General features: G+C 33.4%; 2 protein-coding genes across 2 annotated transcripts; both read left to right on the top strand.

Moving 5' to 3' along the window:
• The first annotated feature begins 1256 nt into the window (after nucleotides 1–1256).
• LOC106125066 (proton-coupled folate transporter) lies at nucleotides 1257–4564 on the top strand. The gene is made up of 7 exons (XM_013322150.1): nucleotides 1257–2088; nucleotides 2396–2555; nucleotides 2836–2937; nucleotides 3060–3197; nucleotides 3460–3543; nucleotides 3885–4041; nucleotides 4414–4564. Exons 1-7 carry the CDS (start codon nucleotides 1318–1320, stop codon nucleotides 4562–4564), a joined length of 1563 nt encoding a protein of 520 aa, XP_013177604.1. The 5' UTR covers nucleotides 1257–1317.
• Nucleotides 4565–6231: 1667 nt separating this feature from the next.
• Nucleotides 6232–12768, top strand: LOC106125579 (proton-coupled folate transporter). The gene is made up of 7 exons (XM_013322843.1): nucleotides 6232–7250; nucleotides 7614–7755; nucleotides 8475–8576; nucleotides 9734–9871; nucleotides 10983–11066; nucleotides 11502–11658; nucleotides 12114–12768. The coding sequence occupies exons 1-7, from the start codon at nucleotides 6444–6446 to the stop codon at nucleotides 12211–12213; spliced, it is 1530 nt and encodes a 509-aa protein (XP_013178297.1). The 5' UTR covers nucleotides 6232–6443; the 3' UTR covers nucleotides 12214–12768.
• The last annotated feature ends 1195 nt before the right edge of the window (nucleotides 12769–13963 follow it).

Below are 13963 nucleotides of genomic sequence, written 5' to 3'. Positions count from 1 at the left end.
CATTGAGCCGATTGACTCCTTACAAAATCTAGTGGTGTATTATTAAAATTTGTATGAAATTATTTATTTCTTGTTAAATTAATGACTGTCCTATTAAAAGAATGAATGAAAAATACTAATAACATTATAAACTCCTAAAGTATATCTAAGACGGAGTAGAAGCAATTATATTTGGTCACAGGAAAATGCGTAGTTATTTTTTCATTTAAATGACGGGAATTTTCTCTTCTAAAAATATCTTGGCAGAAAATTATTGTTAGAAAACAATGGAAATGTAGACCCGACGGCAACTTGATTTGCTAAGATGTTTTTAAAAGGTATAATAAAGCATTTTACGCGTATTCCGTAGTATTTGAAAATAATACAGAATTCTGACTAACATGTTTTCTAGATATATAAAAATTTCCGTTGACGATTATGATTAATCATGACCATCAGAAACAGTAATTAATAGACAAAACCATTCTAACTCACAGGCCTGGATTTCATTTCACATTTTTAATTGAAATGTGATCTACAGTTCTTGAAATCTTAAAGTGCTGTAAAAAAGTCATGGAAATAATTTACTACGTTTTTTTTTTTTTTTTTTTTATAACAGAAGGGGGCAAACGAGCAGCGGGAACACCGAAGTGTTCAACGACGCCCATGGACATCAGCAATACCAGAGGAACCGCAGATGCGTTGCCGGCCTTTGAGGTGGTGATAGGCTCGCTTCTTGAAGGACCCTAAGTCGTATTGGTTTGGAAATACCGCCGAGGACAGATCGTTCCACAACGCGGCTGTGCGAGGCAAGAAGTTGCGCGAGAATCGCACCGTTGTGGAATGCCAGCCATCCAGGTGGTGTGGATGGAACCTGGCGGTCTGTCGTGTCGTCCGATGACGGAACTCGGCGGCAGGAATCGTTCCAAACAATTCTTCAGAGCACTCCCCGTGGTATATGCGGTAGAAAATGCAGAGGGAACTAACGTCCCTCCGCAGCGCCAGAGTGTCGAGCCGATCAGTAAGAGCTCGGTCGTTGACGATTCGAACGTTCATTTGTTTTTTTTAATTTCCTTTTTCTAGTTCGTTCTAACATCTTATTATTGGAATTTTGTGTCATTTAACGTGTGTAATATAGTATCGCTATCTCAATTATTGAACGACTTAATCTCTGCTATGATTTATGTTGCAAAATAAATGAAACACAATATTTGCCATTTAATTTATAATATTACAGATAATTTTCTATATTTAAACTTACCTATCATAAACTAATATTTGAACGTCGTAAAGAAGTAGTTTCGTAAGAGAAAATTCAGTTCTGAGTACAAATGCAAAATGGTAACACGCGAGGAACAGCCACTGAAAGAGGATACTGTAAAGAAGAAAAGTTTAAAAGAGAAAATAAAGTATATTAAGGATAACATAACTTTAGAACCAGTTTTGGCTGGGTACGTGATACCAGGAGTTTTGTCCAGACTTGCAACACAAAATTTGAATCTAGACAAAGCATGTCGAGTGAATTTACAATACGGCGATGTTGTTTGCGACGCATTAATCGCAAAAGAAGGAAACCAATATCAAAGAGAAGAATTAGAAGTACAACAGCTAATCGCTTCAATGGAGACATGGAAGAATATTATTTTATCCGCATTGCCTTGTTTTCTTATTTTATTTATAGGCGCATGGAGTGATAGAACTGGCAAACGAAAAATCTGCATTTTACTTCCCATACTTGGAGACCTATTAGCTTGTTTGAGTAATATATTGAATGCGTATTTCTTTTATGAGTTGCCAGTTCAAGTAACGATGTTTTTTGAAGCTTTCTTACCAGCTATCACTGGAGGATGGATAACAACGTATATGGGTGCATTTAGTTACATCAGTGATATATCTTCTGAAGAGACAAGAACGTTTAGAGTGGGCATTGCTAATTTATGTCTAACTGCCGGTGGACCAATAGGAACAGCTCTTAGTGGAATACTGTTAAAGTTTATTGGATATTATGGAGTATTTTCATTGAGTTCCTTTCTATACGTTTGTAGTATATTACACGGCATATTTTATATTAAGGATCCTGAACGACCAATGCTAGAAAAGAACGCTAAGGTAATTTTATTAATATATTGAGCCTTGGAGTATTAGAACTAAATATACAAAAGCGTTTGTTTGTTATGAAGATTATACAAGAAAATACAAAGAGAATAAAAAATGTTAATTTCTCTTAATTATTGAGTCACTTTAACTTACTAGCCCTTTTTAGTGCTATTGTGTACTAAAAGTAAGCTACAGTCGTTTAAATCGACAAACTTTGGATATTGTAAAACTTAGTAGAAGACTTCTTAGGATTCTTTAGAAACCATATTTATAGATTAAAAAAGATTATTCACAGAAATGCAATAAAAAACACTTACAGGATACACCTTCGAGCGTTGGAACATTTCTTAAATCATTTTTCGACATCCAGCACGTAAAGGATACGCTGACGGTTGCTTTCAAAAAGGGTCCAAACAAAAGAAGAACAAAATCAATTCTCATCCTTGCGTCAATAGCATTTATCTATGGACCAGCTTATGGTATGAATACTTCATTTGAATGATAATCCATATCCAAAATCCAATATCCAATCCATAAGCCAAGATCCATATCTTGGCTTGATAACTGTGCTTAGCACAACTCTCTCTCTCTCCCTCACACACACGCGGATTCATACACGCACACACACACACACACACACGCACTCACACAGCAATAAAAAGCTTGCTCCATCTCTATAAAATTTTTGATTTATGACATAAAAAGACATCAATTTGGTGAGTTTTTTTAATTCTAATGTTTATCTTAATTATTTTTCAGGAGAATATACAATACGATATCTTTTCACGAGATATCGTTTCAACTGGGATGCCGTCAAGTACAGTTTTTACAATACTTTTTATATTTGCATTCATGCGTTCGGTACGTATATTCTCAAGACGATAATATGATGTGACATATATTGTGAGCAAGATTACAGAAATTGTAATATTATACGTTTTAGTATTAGTTGTTTATATTATAATAAAATATGAAATTTTCAGGAGCTCTTGTATCCATAAGCCTTTTCAGTCGGAAGTTTAAATGGGACGATGCTACGTTAGGTCTTATTTCGAATGCGAGTAAAATGGTCGGTGGCTTGGCGACTGGTTTATCAAGAAACAGCCTGGATATGTACTTAGGTGATTTTTATTTATTTCACTAAACACGAGAACACATTTATTTATACTTACTAATATTATAAATGCCAATGTTTGGATGGATGGATGGATAGATTGTTTGTTTGAAGGTATCTCCAGAACCGCTGAATGGATATCACTGAAATTTGGCAGAGATTTAAAACATAGTCTGGAAGAACATATTGGCTACTACTTTTTTATCCTTGACGAACAGTTTCACAGGCGACAGCTAGTTTTCAAAAAATATGGCTTTAATTTGTTTCAGCTGTGGCAGTGGAAATGTTTAACGCAACATCATTTACAGCTTTAAGATCGATATCATCGAAACTTGTTACGAGTGATGAATTGGGTTTGGTTCATTTAGTATTTTGTAAACTACACACAAGTTAATTATAAATTAAGATTGTTAGATCCAACAACATAACATGTGCCGGGAATTGGCCTGTTGACCAGCTTGACTGGTGGAATACAATGACCTTACAGAACATAGCCGAAGGATACGCAGTGATCCTAATATTAAACACCAAGAACAGATCTCTAATCTTAAAAGCTTTAGAAGACTACATTTAACTCTATCGATTAAGTCAGACCTTTTTGTCTTTCATAATAAATCCATTCAAAACTACTAAACGTCATTCACTTTTATAATGACCTCTGTCAGTTTTAGTTTAAATTATTGTTGTTTTTAAGGTAAAATGACGTCATTCTTTAATCTGATGGAGGTGCTAACATCGATGATGTTTGGTCCATTCTACTCCTGGTTGTACATGATGACATTGAAGATAGACGCCGGCATCGTATTCTACCTCAGCACAGTCCTCACTGTACCTCCTATATTGATTTTTGGGTACGATAACGATCATCATTATATTTTAAGAATGCCGTTGCCTTTGTCGTTGGAGCATTTTCCATCAATGTCTAATTTCCTGTCCCATTCTTTTGAATTCTTGTTGCAACACGACTTTTACTCATTTATTGTTCTTTGACATTTTTCTTTTCTACTTTTCCTTTCTTTATTGTGGTTATTAGATCTTCGTGTTGTATCGTATATCCTAGCATCTTTCCTGTCCCATTTTACATTGTTTTCAATATTGTTCTCTCTTACTCTATCTAGCACTTTCTAATTTGTTGTTTTACAATGAAGATTATGGATAGCTTCTCCAGCACCGCATTTTAATAGTACTTTTTTGGTAACTTAATTTATTTTAATTAATTCCAGATGGTTTTTCATTCACAACAGAAACAAACGGCCACAAAAATGTAAAGACATGGCTGGCGAACAAGATGAGTGTAAAAATGCACAAGAAAAGAACAAGGATGATTTGCTCAGCAGTATTGACTTAACGGACAATAAAATTTTTATTGAATAAACGATGTAATATATGTATCTTAAAAAAATCTGAAACAGTTTGTTATTTCATATCCTAAAGATTAATATAGAAAAATGTATATAGAAAAATGGTCGTAAATTTTAGAATTTCTTAGCTGTCAAAAGTAATTGCTTCTCTTTACCCTAGTCTTTTCCTTAATAGAGGAAAATTTCTTTAATTTCTTGCCTCGCACAGTCGAGTTGTGGAACGGTCTGTCCTCGGCGGTATTTCCAAACCAATACGACTTAGGAACTTTCAAGAAGCGAGCATACCATTTCCTTAAAGGCCGGCAACGCATCTGCGGTTCCTCTGGTGTTGCAGATGTCCATGGGTGTCGTTGATCACCTCGGTGTTCCCGCAGCTCGTTTGCCCCCTTCTCTTATAAAAAAAAATCGCACACTTCTTTTACTTCAGTAATTTATGTTTTCATGCATATGAAATAGATAATATATTGCAGAACCTAGAGAGTTCAATGGACCATGATAATCTTCTTACTTATACAGGTTTCAGGAGTATCCCGATTCGTATCTATAAGAAACCAAAATAATGCAGTAATAACGGTATACCTTGTCGTGAAAACGACTAATTGTCCTACTTTAATATCTTCTTTATTTATAATTATAACAAAAAGATGGTATAGAAATATAGTCAATGTTTCATTATAACAACACAAATAGATGCTGATTATAAAAATACAGCTAAATAAAGTTTAGACTCATCTGAAAGGTCAGAAAAGCCATAACCTGAATATACATCTGTGTATGACAAAAGTTACTGTAATAAATGTAATCTTTCCTACTGCTACATTTAATAGCATAGTACCTATAGTGATTGTTCATATAAAAAGGGTGTGGTCGACCGGACAAAATCGGTTTAACTTGACATCGCGAGTAACTCGCGACTTCCGTCGCTAGTTAGATATGTACACTCTCATATAACGTCATATGTCGCGACTGCGCCCGCGCCCTCGAGTTTGATATAAACTAGCACAAACCCAAAATGTGTTGAGATTTGATGTACTGTCTTATATTACTGAAACAAATTAAAAATCAAAAATTAACACACGCTGATGTTGCTAAATAAGTATAAAGTTGTTTAAAAAAATAAAACTGCAATGTAGAATCCGTTATCTAAAACTATATTTTTCTTTATACGATAACATTTTGTAGATGTTAAGAATATTATTTGCTGTTGTATTTATTTAGTAGCAGACAGAAGTCCATTATCCAAATGCAAACATCGCAGTAATGCAATTATGTGAGGTGTTGTAATTCATAACGATCTCTTGTTAAATCTTTATCACGTCATGGTCGATATAGAGGTAACGTCAACACCCAGTGCAAATAGTTAATTATGAGTGTATTTAACAAAGATAATAGCACTATAGTATGTTTCTTTTAAGAAAAAAAATCAAAAATTGAAAGTTTTTTAGGAATTCGTAGTGTAAAAACCAGTTTTCAAAAAAATGTATATCTTACGATTAATATTTTATTAGGAGACAAAAGTAGTTAAATCCATGCAGTGGAATGTTCTTATTTTGTTCTGAAATTATAAAATGTATAGGGATCAGATTGTTTCATATCTGTGGCATTATTGTTTATTTATCCTTATGCCAAAAAAACGATGTCTTCCGTGACATATTTATGACACATGACATAATAATTATGGCTTTTTTCTTTGATGTTTTATACAAGATAGAAAACATTTCAAATAAATCCTCAATAAAGATACATCCTGTACCAGGCATTTGATATAACATTTCGTTTTGTTTTTCTATCAAGCTTCATATTTAACACGATAAGTTACTACCTCAGAAACTGGTAAACACAAATTATCATTAGTACGATTGAAGCTTTCATTCCGTACAAAGTATTTAGTAATGTCTGGAACTAAAGAGAAAAGTTCTGTTAGTCCAGAAGAACAACCTTTTGATGAAAAGAAAGAAATTAAGAATAAATTTGAAGATAAGACTTTTTTTGAAAAATTATGTGCCATAAAATCGAATATTACAGTGGAGCCAATCCTGGCTGGACTGATTATACCATCAACATTGTCTCGTCTTGCAGTTCAAAATTTAAATCTGGATAAAAGTTGTCGAGTCAAGCTTAACTTTGGTGATGAAATTTGTGATGCATTACTACAACGGAATGGTAACCTAACTTATTATGAAGGTGAAGTACAAAAAGTCATATCCTCTATAGAAGCATGGAAGAGCATCATACAGACTGCTATACCAACATTATTAGTAATATTTATGGGTGCGTGGAGTGATAGAACTGGTAATCGAAAATTGTGCATACTTTTACCGATTTTTGGAGAATTCCTCGTCTGCATTAGTAATATTATTAGCACGTTTTTCTTCTATCAAGTTTCCGTTGAAGTGACGATGTTTCTCGAAGCTTTGTTTCCAGCTGTAACAGGCGGATGGGTGATGGTATACTTGGGCGTGTTTAGTTATATAAGTGATATCACCAGTGAAGAATCCAGAACGTTTAGAGTTGGACTTGCCAACTTGTGCATGACAGCCGGTATTCCTATAGGAACAGCGCTTAGTGGGATATTACTCAAAGTACTTGGATATTATGGAATCTTTGCGATAGCTGCGTCTATATATGTAATTACCTTATCTTATGGATTATTTTACCTGAAGAAAAATTCTAAGCCAAGTTCCGAAGAAAACGAAGAGGTAAAGTATTCTTGCAAAATTAGTATTTTAAGTGTAAAACTTGAATTTATTAACATACCAGCGGTCGCCTGCAACTCCGTCCGTGCGTGATAAAAGAACGTAATTAGTAGCCTATGTGTTCTTCCAGACTATGTTTTATATGTATGCCAAATTTCAGCGAAATCCGTTCCGCCGTTCTGAAGGTACCTTCTAACAAACATCCACCCATTCGTCCATCCATCCATCCATCTAAACATTCGCATTTATAATAATAGTAAGATATCAGAATATGAGAAATCCATTTGGATAGATCCTCGCATTGCAAAATTCTATTTTTGGGATAATTTGGGAGACGTTTCTAATAATTAATTTTGCTGTTCCTAGACGAAGTCTGTGACAATATCAGAACTTGCTACATTAGTAAAAGAAACAGTATTAGTTGCTTTTAAGAAACGAGATGGTAAAACAAGAAAGAAAATTCTCATTACTTTATTGACAGTTGCTATTGTTTATGGACCTAATCATGGTAAGTGAACGTGTTAAAAGATTTCCAAAATTCAGCGACTTTAAAAGTGAAAAGTAACATCAAATTCCAAGAGAATTTACAGCCATAAGTATAGCAGTAATCTTGGAACTTTAACATCAAACATAAAGGCAATAAGTTTACTACGAAAATGTACATAAAAATATGATTATATGCACATAGATAGAAATCATTAACAGCCTTTCAATCTATTGCTTAACCTTTGACTTCTCCAATGACTTCCACAATATACGTCTCTCCACGCTTCCCTTCCAGTGACTTTCTGCGGTCTAAACAAAGTCACACCACATGGAAGTTGTCTTATGCTTTATCGTGGCCTATATCTCCAGATTTTCTTCCACATTAATGTCGTCATAAATACGACAAACGTGACCAGCTCTATGCCTCTAAAGTTTACCAACCTCTAAATTAGTGATCCTAAAATCTTAGATGTTGTGACTGTTTGGAAAGGAGGTAAGGTCTTTGACAGCACGTCGCGGTGGTAAGTTAACACGATCCCGTGGCGTCCCACATTATGGCTATGAGGGAACAGAGGGGTTTAGTGGGTATGCTCCCATTCGGGGAGAGAATCCCACATAACTACCGTGCCTTCCCCGAGGCATATGCCTAAAGCATTCCCCTCTGAAACAAAAAAAAGGTCTTTGACAGCACAAATTATTTTATTTTTAATTATTGCCCTTAAATTGAATTGTCTTTTTCAGGTGAAAGAATTATAACGTATATGTTTGTGAGATATCGTTTAAAATGGGACGCTGTTAAGTATAGTCTTTATTCAACATACAGTATCATCACGCATTCGCTAGGTAAGTGTTATGTAATTAAATTACATAAAACTCTTTATATACTTTCCTTATTTACTCATCGTATAAAGAGACTTATATTTAATCATGATAAATATATAAATAGATCAAAGAGGACTATGGTAGCGTGAATGACGCATTTACATTTAAGGATATACAAATATTTGAACACGATTGTCCTTATATCTGTAATTTACTTTCTACGTTTTAATTATAACCGAGAACAAACAAGACATTCTTATAGAAAAATATAGTCGTCTCTTACATTCTATCTGTAAAATATGAAACATAACCACAAGCCACGGCCATATATCCTAAGGTATAACAATCCGATATTAGGGCAAGTAGCGGTCTGAGTAGCTAAAGATTTTCAACTAAACTGTAGTTAGTAATTAGAAGTACTTCTAGTGGAATGTTTCAGCTAATTGAACGATAAGACTGAACACAGATAAGTAGCCATGTATTATCAGTCATCACGCTTTTTAAAATAATATCGTATGTTTAAAATGATGGAATTTCAATTCAATCCAATCATCTACATACTGATAAATAATAGTTTATTATTAGTAACTTATTCATTTATTTAACTTATTTTTAATATATTACATTTCATATAAAAAATAAAAAATAATACAAAATATATTATATTAAAAATAGAGCACCACCGACTGCGGAGTCCCATGACTCAAACAACCAGTGGTCAGGGCTGCAGAGACAGGAACCTTCTCACGATGCGTGCGGTTTCTAGGATAACTGCCTTTTGTATCGGGACCTTAATCCAACTGTTTAGCGAGAGCTTCTTGAGATGTTGGTCGAAACTCTTCGCTATCAATCCATTCACCGATACGACTATAATGGTAGTCGATTTTATACATTTCGTTTCATTTATAATAAGTGTTAGTTACTAAACCATAAATGCATAGATATCCCTAAACCGGAGTACAAAAGTTAGGCGAAGCTTTCGTTGGCCTTTTTTTATGAAAATAAATCAAAAACAACCTCTTATACTATTTTTAGTAATGTTTTAAAATATTTTTTTTACTTTTCATAAAAATGTAATTATAAATTGTGACATTTTAAAAAGACTTGATATTTTTTAACAAAAACAAACCACAATATTTTATAATTATACAATGTTTATTTTATTCGTTTTCTTGCAGGAGCACTATTTTCAATAACCGTCTTCAGTAAGCGATGGGGTTTTCATGACTCTTTGCTATGTCTGATATCTATAACTAGTAAGTTGGCTGGCTCTGTGTTTATTGCTTTCGTCAGAACTGACTTCGAAATGTTTATGGGTAAGTTATGTAAATAACAGGAAACTACAACTATTCTGTGAACCTAACACGAATATTTGTGACATTTGCATTCGTATCGTCATTGTCAATTATGGCGAAATTAGTATGAAATTTATTGATGAACATTTTAATACAAATTTTGTCGAAGATGATACGATGGCGATTGTCGCAATTCGTGCTAGCTTCACGGATTTCTTTCGTAATTTAATACGAGATTAATGCGTCAACTCGTCTTAATCATCATCATCATACCTGACCTTGAGTAAACCGCTCTGGTGATTCGGCGCTTCAGGTTTTTGTCCATCAAATTTTATATTATTCTTTCTTTCAATCGTCACTCTCTTTTTAACCATATATCTAGACTAATTTGCTGAAGTAATATTTAAATGTATGTAAATACAATAAAGTAACGCAAAAATATTATTTCCTATCATATTTTTGGCCTTATTTAGCATAATAAGGTATAGTATTTTGAGGTAAACATAAGACGCAAAACGTTACTGCCTGAGAGAATATTACAGTGTAATACAACTCAAAGCATCCAGTAAATTCAGCTCGCTCGTAAAACCAGACTGGATTTACTAAATTACGGTCTGCCATCAAAATAAAACCATAACTATAAACGGCTCATACTTTTCTCTTATTAATCTATCTTGTTCCGGACAAACAACTTGATGTGAAGGAAAAAAATGTTGCCAATTTTAATGTTCATTTATTTATATCACGTTTGTAAATTTATGAACTTAATAAAACTAGTTGTAATAGACGCTGCAAAATTATTCTTCTTCGGTTCTTTCCATCTCCTCTCCGGTCTTTCGTATTCCAACTTTCTTGCTTATAAATTATCAAACAACTAGTATTTGGCAGCGATATCAAGGGCATGAAATTAAAAAAAAAGATCCAGCATTAAATATAGCCATGTCACCTGTGGATATTTTAGCCACCAATTTCCAACAGTACAAGAATTTTTCTAATCGCTTCAGTAGTTGAGGCGTCTATTGATTATATTTTCATAAACGAACTAGCAACTTATCAATCATATAGGAAATAGCAAACGTAGAGGATGTTGTATTTTTCGTGAACTTAAACAATTTTTTTTTGTTTATTTCAGTGCCCATAGTGGAGATATTGAATGCGTTAACTTTTACGTCACTAAGATCGATGATATCAAAATTGGTGTTAAACGAGGAAGTTGGTTAGTATACCATATATTTATTTATTTCAATACTACGATTTATATGTACCTACTAACTGTATCCCGCGTCTCCGTTCGCAGTATGAAAAAAAAACCTAATAATTAGCCACACTATATAATCCAAATATCAGACCATCAGGCAGACCATCTGTGCCAAATATCATCAAGATCCGTTGAGCCGTTCCGGTGATATCATCTAACAGACATCCATCTAAACTTTCGCATTTCTTGTTACATATTTATAGTTGCCTTTAAAAACTATATAAAAAGCTAGTAATGTTGCTCATGAAATGAAATAATTCAATCGATTTTTTTTTCGTATCAAAATTCAGTGGTGGAAAAAGGTAGAGAAAAAAGAGCCTTCTTGACTACTAGTCAACTAGAAAACAAAACAGTAGAGATATTCAAATACATTTTTTTAAAATAATTTTTCAGGAAAAATGAACTCCTTATTCAGTTTGGTGGAGACACTCGCGGCTTTGGTCTTCGATCCGACGTATTCCACTCTGTATGCCAAAACGATACCAATATTTGCGGGTACAGTTTACATATTCAGCGCTGTCATGACTCTACCACCGATCTCAATGTTAATGTGAGTTTTACCACTCTATTTTATATGAACAAATTCTTCTTTTGTATTTTATTTTGAAATTACTAATTTAGAATAATTTAGCGCGAATGGCGCGCATGACACGCTCCCGTCACCACGTTAAATGTCAAACTCTGTAAGCGTCGATATTTTAATAAGACTAGTGTTGTGCCGGTAAACCGGCACAGAATCGGGTTTTTTTTCTAACAGTAGATAATAAAACGTATGTTTTTTTTTAATAGTTATTAGTTTTTATTACTAAAGCAACTGTTTTCTTTAAAAAAAAACAGGGGGATATATTTTTGTACGTGTTGTCAGTTGAAAAATACAGAAGTCTTTTTACGATGTGATTATATATGGTGTTTAATATTTAATTTTATTAAATTGAATACAATAATTATGGTATCGAACACTATTTATATTTAAAATTTTTACTTTAACTGATGTCTTTTTTTCAGTTGGTTGTTCACCCAACACCGAAGAGATAGAAGACTTAAAAGAATGCAAGCTACATCCTGTGATATTATGCAGCCTACGAATGAAAAAATAAAATCTTAATGGTACCCGGACTTAACTTTATCTTATAAATATTTGTTACTATCTTCAGAGTATTTGTAAGGTCATGTTATTTTAGACCTATTTTTTCCTTGTGAAAGGAGTAAGTATTGTTTAATGCCATCATTTTTTGAAATTAAGAAATATTAATTAATAATGTCTTAAATTTTTATAGTACTAAAACGAAATTGAAATTATAAACACTCATCTGTAGTAGATACCAATTTTGAAACTTTACAACTGTATTTATGAAATGAATTTGATTTCTTAAAGTAAAATAAATCTTAATTCAATAGTATTTACTCCGAAATTGTTAACTAATGTGTAAACTAATGTGTACTAGTTTTGCATGACAGTTGTAAGATTGGCTTTTGAATTGCGTGTAGGTTAAATAACTATAAAATGAGTATCGAGATATTATAATGAGTATATTGTGAGTACATAGGATGATTTGATAAGAAAATTAGATCTTTAAGGACGCAGCCTGTGTTTTAATTAAAATTAAATTAATTATAGACATGGCCGAAAAATGGCCATCTACAAAAAAGAAGTAAAAATAATTAATTTTTTAATCTTAAGAATTTTATACTATGTTATTTTATTTTTGTAAAATAAAGTTTATTCTGTAAAAAATATTCGTTTCTAATTACTCTACTACGTATTTTAATTTACGTAAATTAAAAATATTTATTAAAATTTGTAAACAAAATGCATAACAACAATTCTTTCAATGACCATTTGAAATACTTAAACAATGTTCCAGACCAGTCACTACTCAATTGAAACAAATGCACAAATTTTTTTTTTTGGGCAGGTAATAGTGCTTTTAATCACGAATACGTACATTATATTCTTGTACATAAATTCGCATAGTTCATAAAGCAAGTGACATTAATAAGACAACATAACTTTCGACGACAACAGTTGAAAAGCCGCAAAGGACGCCTCCACCTCGTACTGATAAAGTTACGAGCCAATTGAAACTACGAACTGTTATAACAAGTTATTGAACCAACAGCTGTTTCAACTTATTGAACAAATCCGCATCGCCGTCTATAATTTCTATTTGCCTTGTTGTTTGCTGGAGTATTAAGAAAATTAGTCCCAATACAACTATGGTAGAGCCCGCTTTAAAATCTTCGCACGAATTGGCCCGGCTCGCCCGGTGAAATACCACGACCACACAGAAGACAGGCGTGAAGTGGATAAGTGTGCGTCCCGGAGGCCTAATTTAGTCTTGTTTCCCTTCCCACCCTTTTTCTTATAAGGAAAGGATGGAAAGTGGAAGTGGACTTTCCGGACGAGAGGATGCATGGAAAGGGAAAATATTTTCTCTCTGTGCATCCTCTTCTCCGTCGATTAAAGGTAGGCAAAGCATATGCAATTGCGTATGTCTATGGGCAACGGTCACTTCGCTATTTTAGCTATTTCAGGTAGCCGCTCGCTCGTTTGCCACCTTATGATATAAAAAACTATCTAATATTAGTAAGATGTGCATCAGTTTAGGCATCCATGAATGTTTATATAACGGCAAACTGATGCAGTAACAACAGATCATAGACAACGTAACACTAGAATTATACAGATGACCGCTCTACCTAATAACCGGAAGGCTACTAAATATAGGTATAGTGGCTATATCAAATGACATAACCTTGATAGAATCCAATTTAATGTTGCTTCTTGCAAATGAAAATAAAATAATGATCCATGTTTTCTCAAACAGAATATGAATAACTTTAAAGACACTGCA

This window comes from Papilio xuthus, unplaced genomic scaffold, assembly GCF_000836235.2.
Source record: "Papilio xuthus unplaced genomic scaffold, Pxut_1.1 DF825928.1, whole genome shotgun sequence".
Lineage (NCBI taxonomy): Eukaryota > Metazoa > Arthropoda > Insecta > Lepidoptera > Papilionidae > Papilio > Papilio xuthus.
Note: the sequence above shows the minus strand (reverse complement) of the source record. Positions and strands in the feature narration are given on the sequence as shown.

Coding starts and splice junctions, on each gene's coding strand:
- LOC106125066 (XM_013322150.1), top strand. CDS start 1,318: ATGGTAACACGCGAGGAACAGCCACTGAAAGAGGATACTGTAAAGAAG. Junction 2,556..2,835: donor TATCTATGGACCAGCTTATG/GTATGAATACTT, acceptor ATTATTTTTCAG/GAGAATATACAATACGATAT. Junction 4,042..4,413: donor CCTCCTATATTGATTTTTGG/GTACGATAACGA, acceptor AATTAATTCCAG/ATGGTTTTTCATTCACAACA.
- LOC106125579 (XM_013322843.1), top strand. CDS start 6,444: ATGTCTGGAACTAAAGAGAAAAGTTCTGTTAGTCCAGAAGAACAACCT. Junction 7,251..7,613: donor GTTCCGAAGAAAACGAAGAG/GTAAAGTATTCT, acceptor TGCTGTTCCTAG/ACGAAGTCTGTGACAATATC. Junction 9,872..10,982: donor TGACTTCGAAATGTTTATGG/GTAAGTTATGTA, acceptor TGTTTATTTCAG/TGCCCATAGTGGAGATATTG.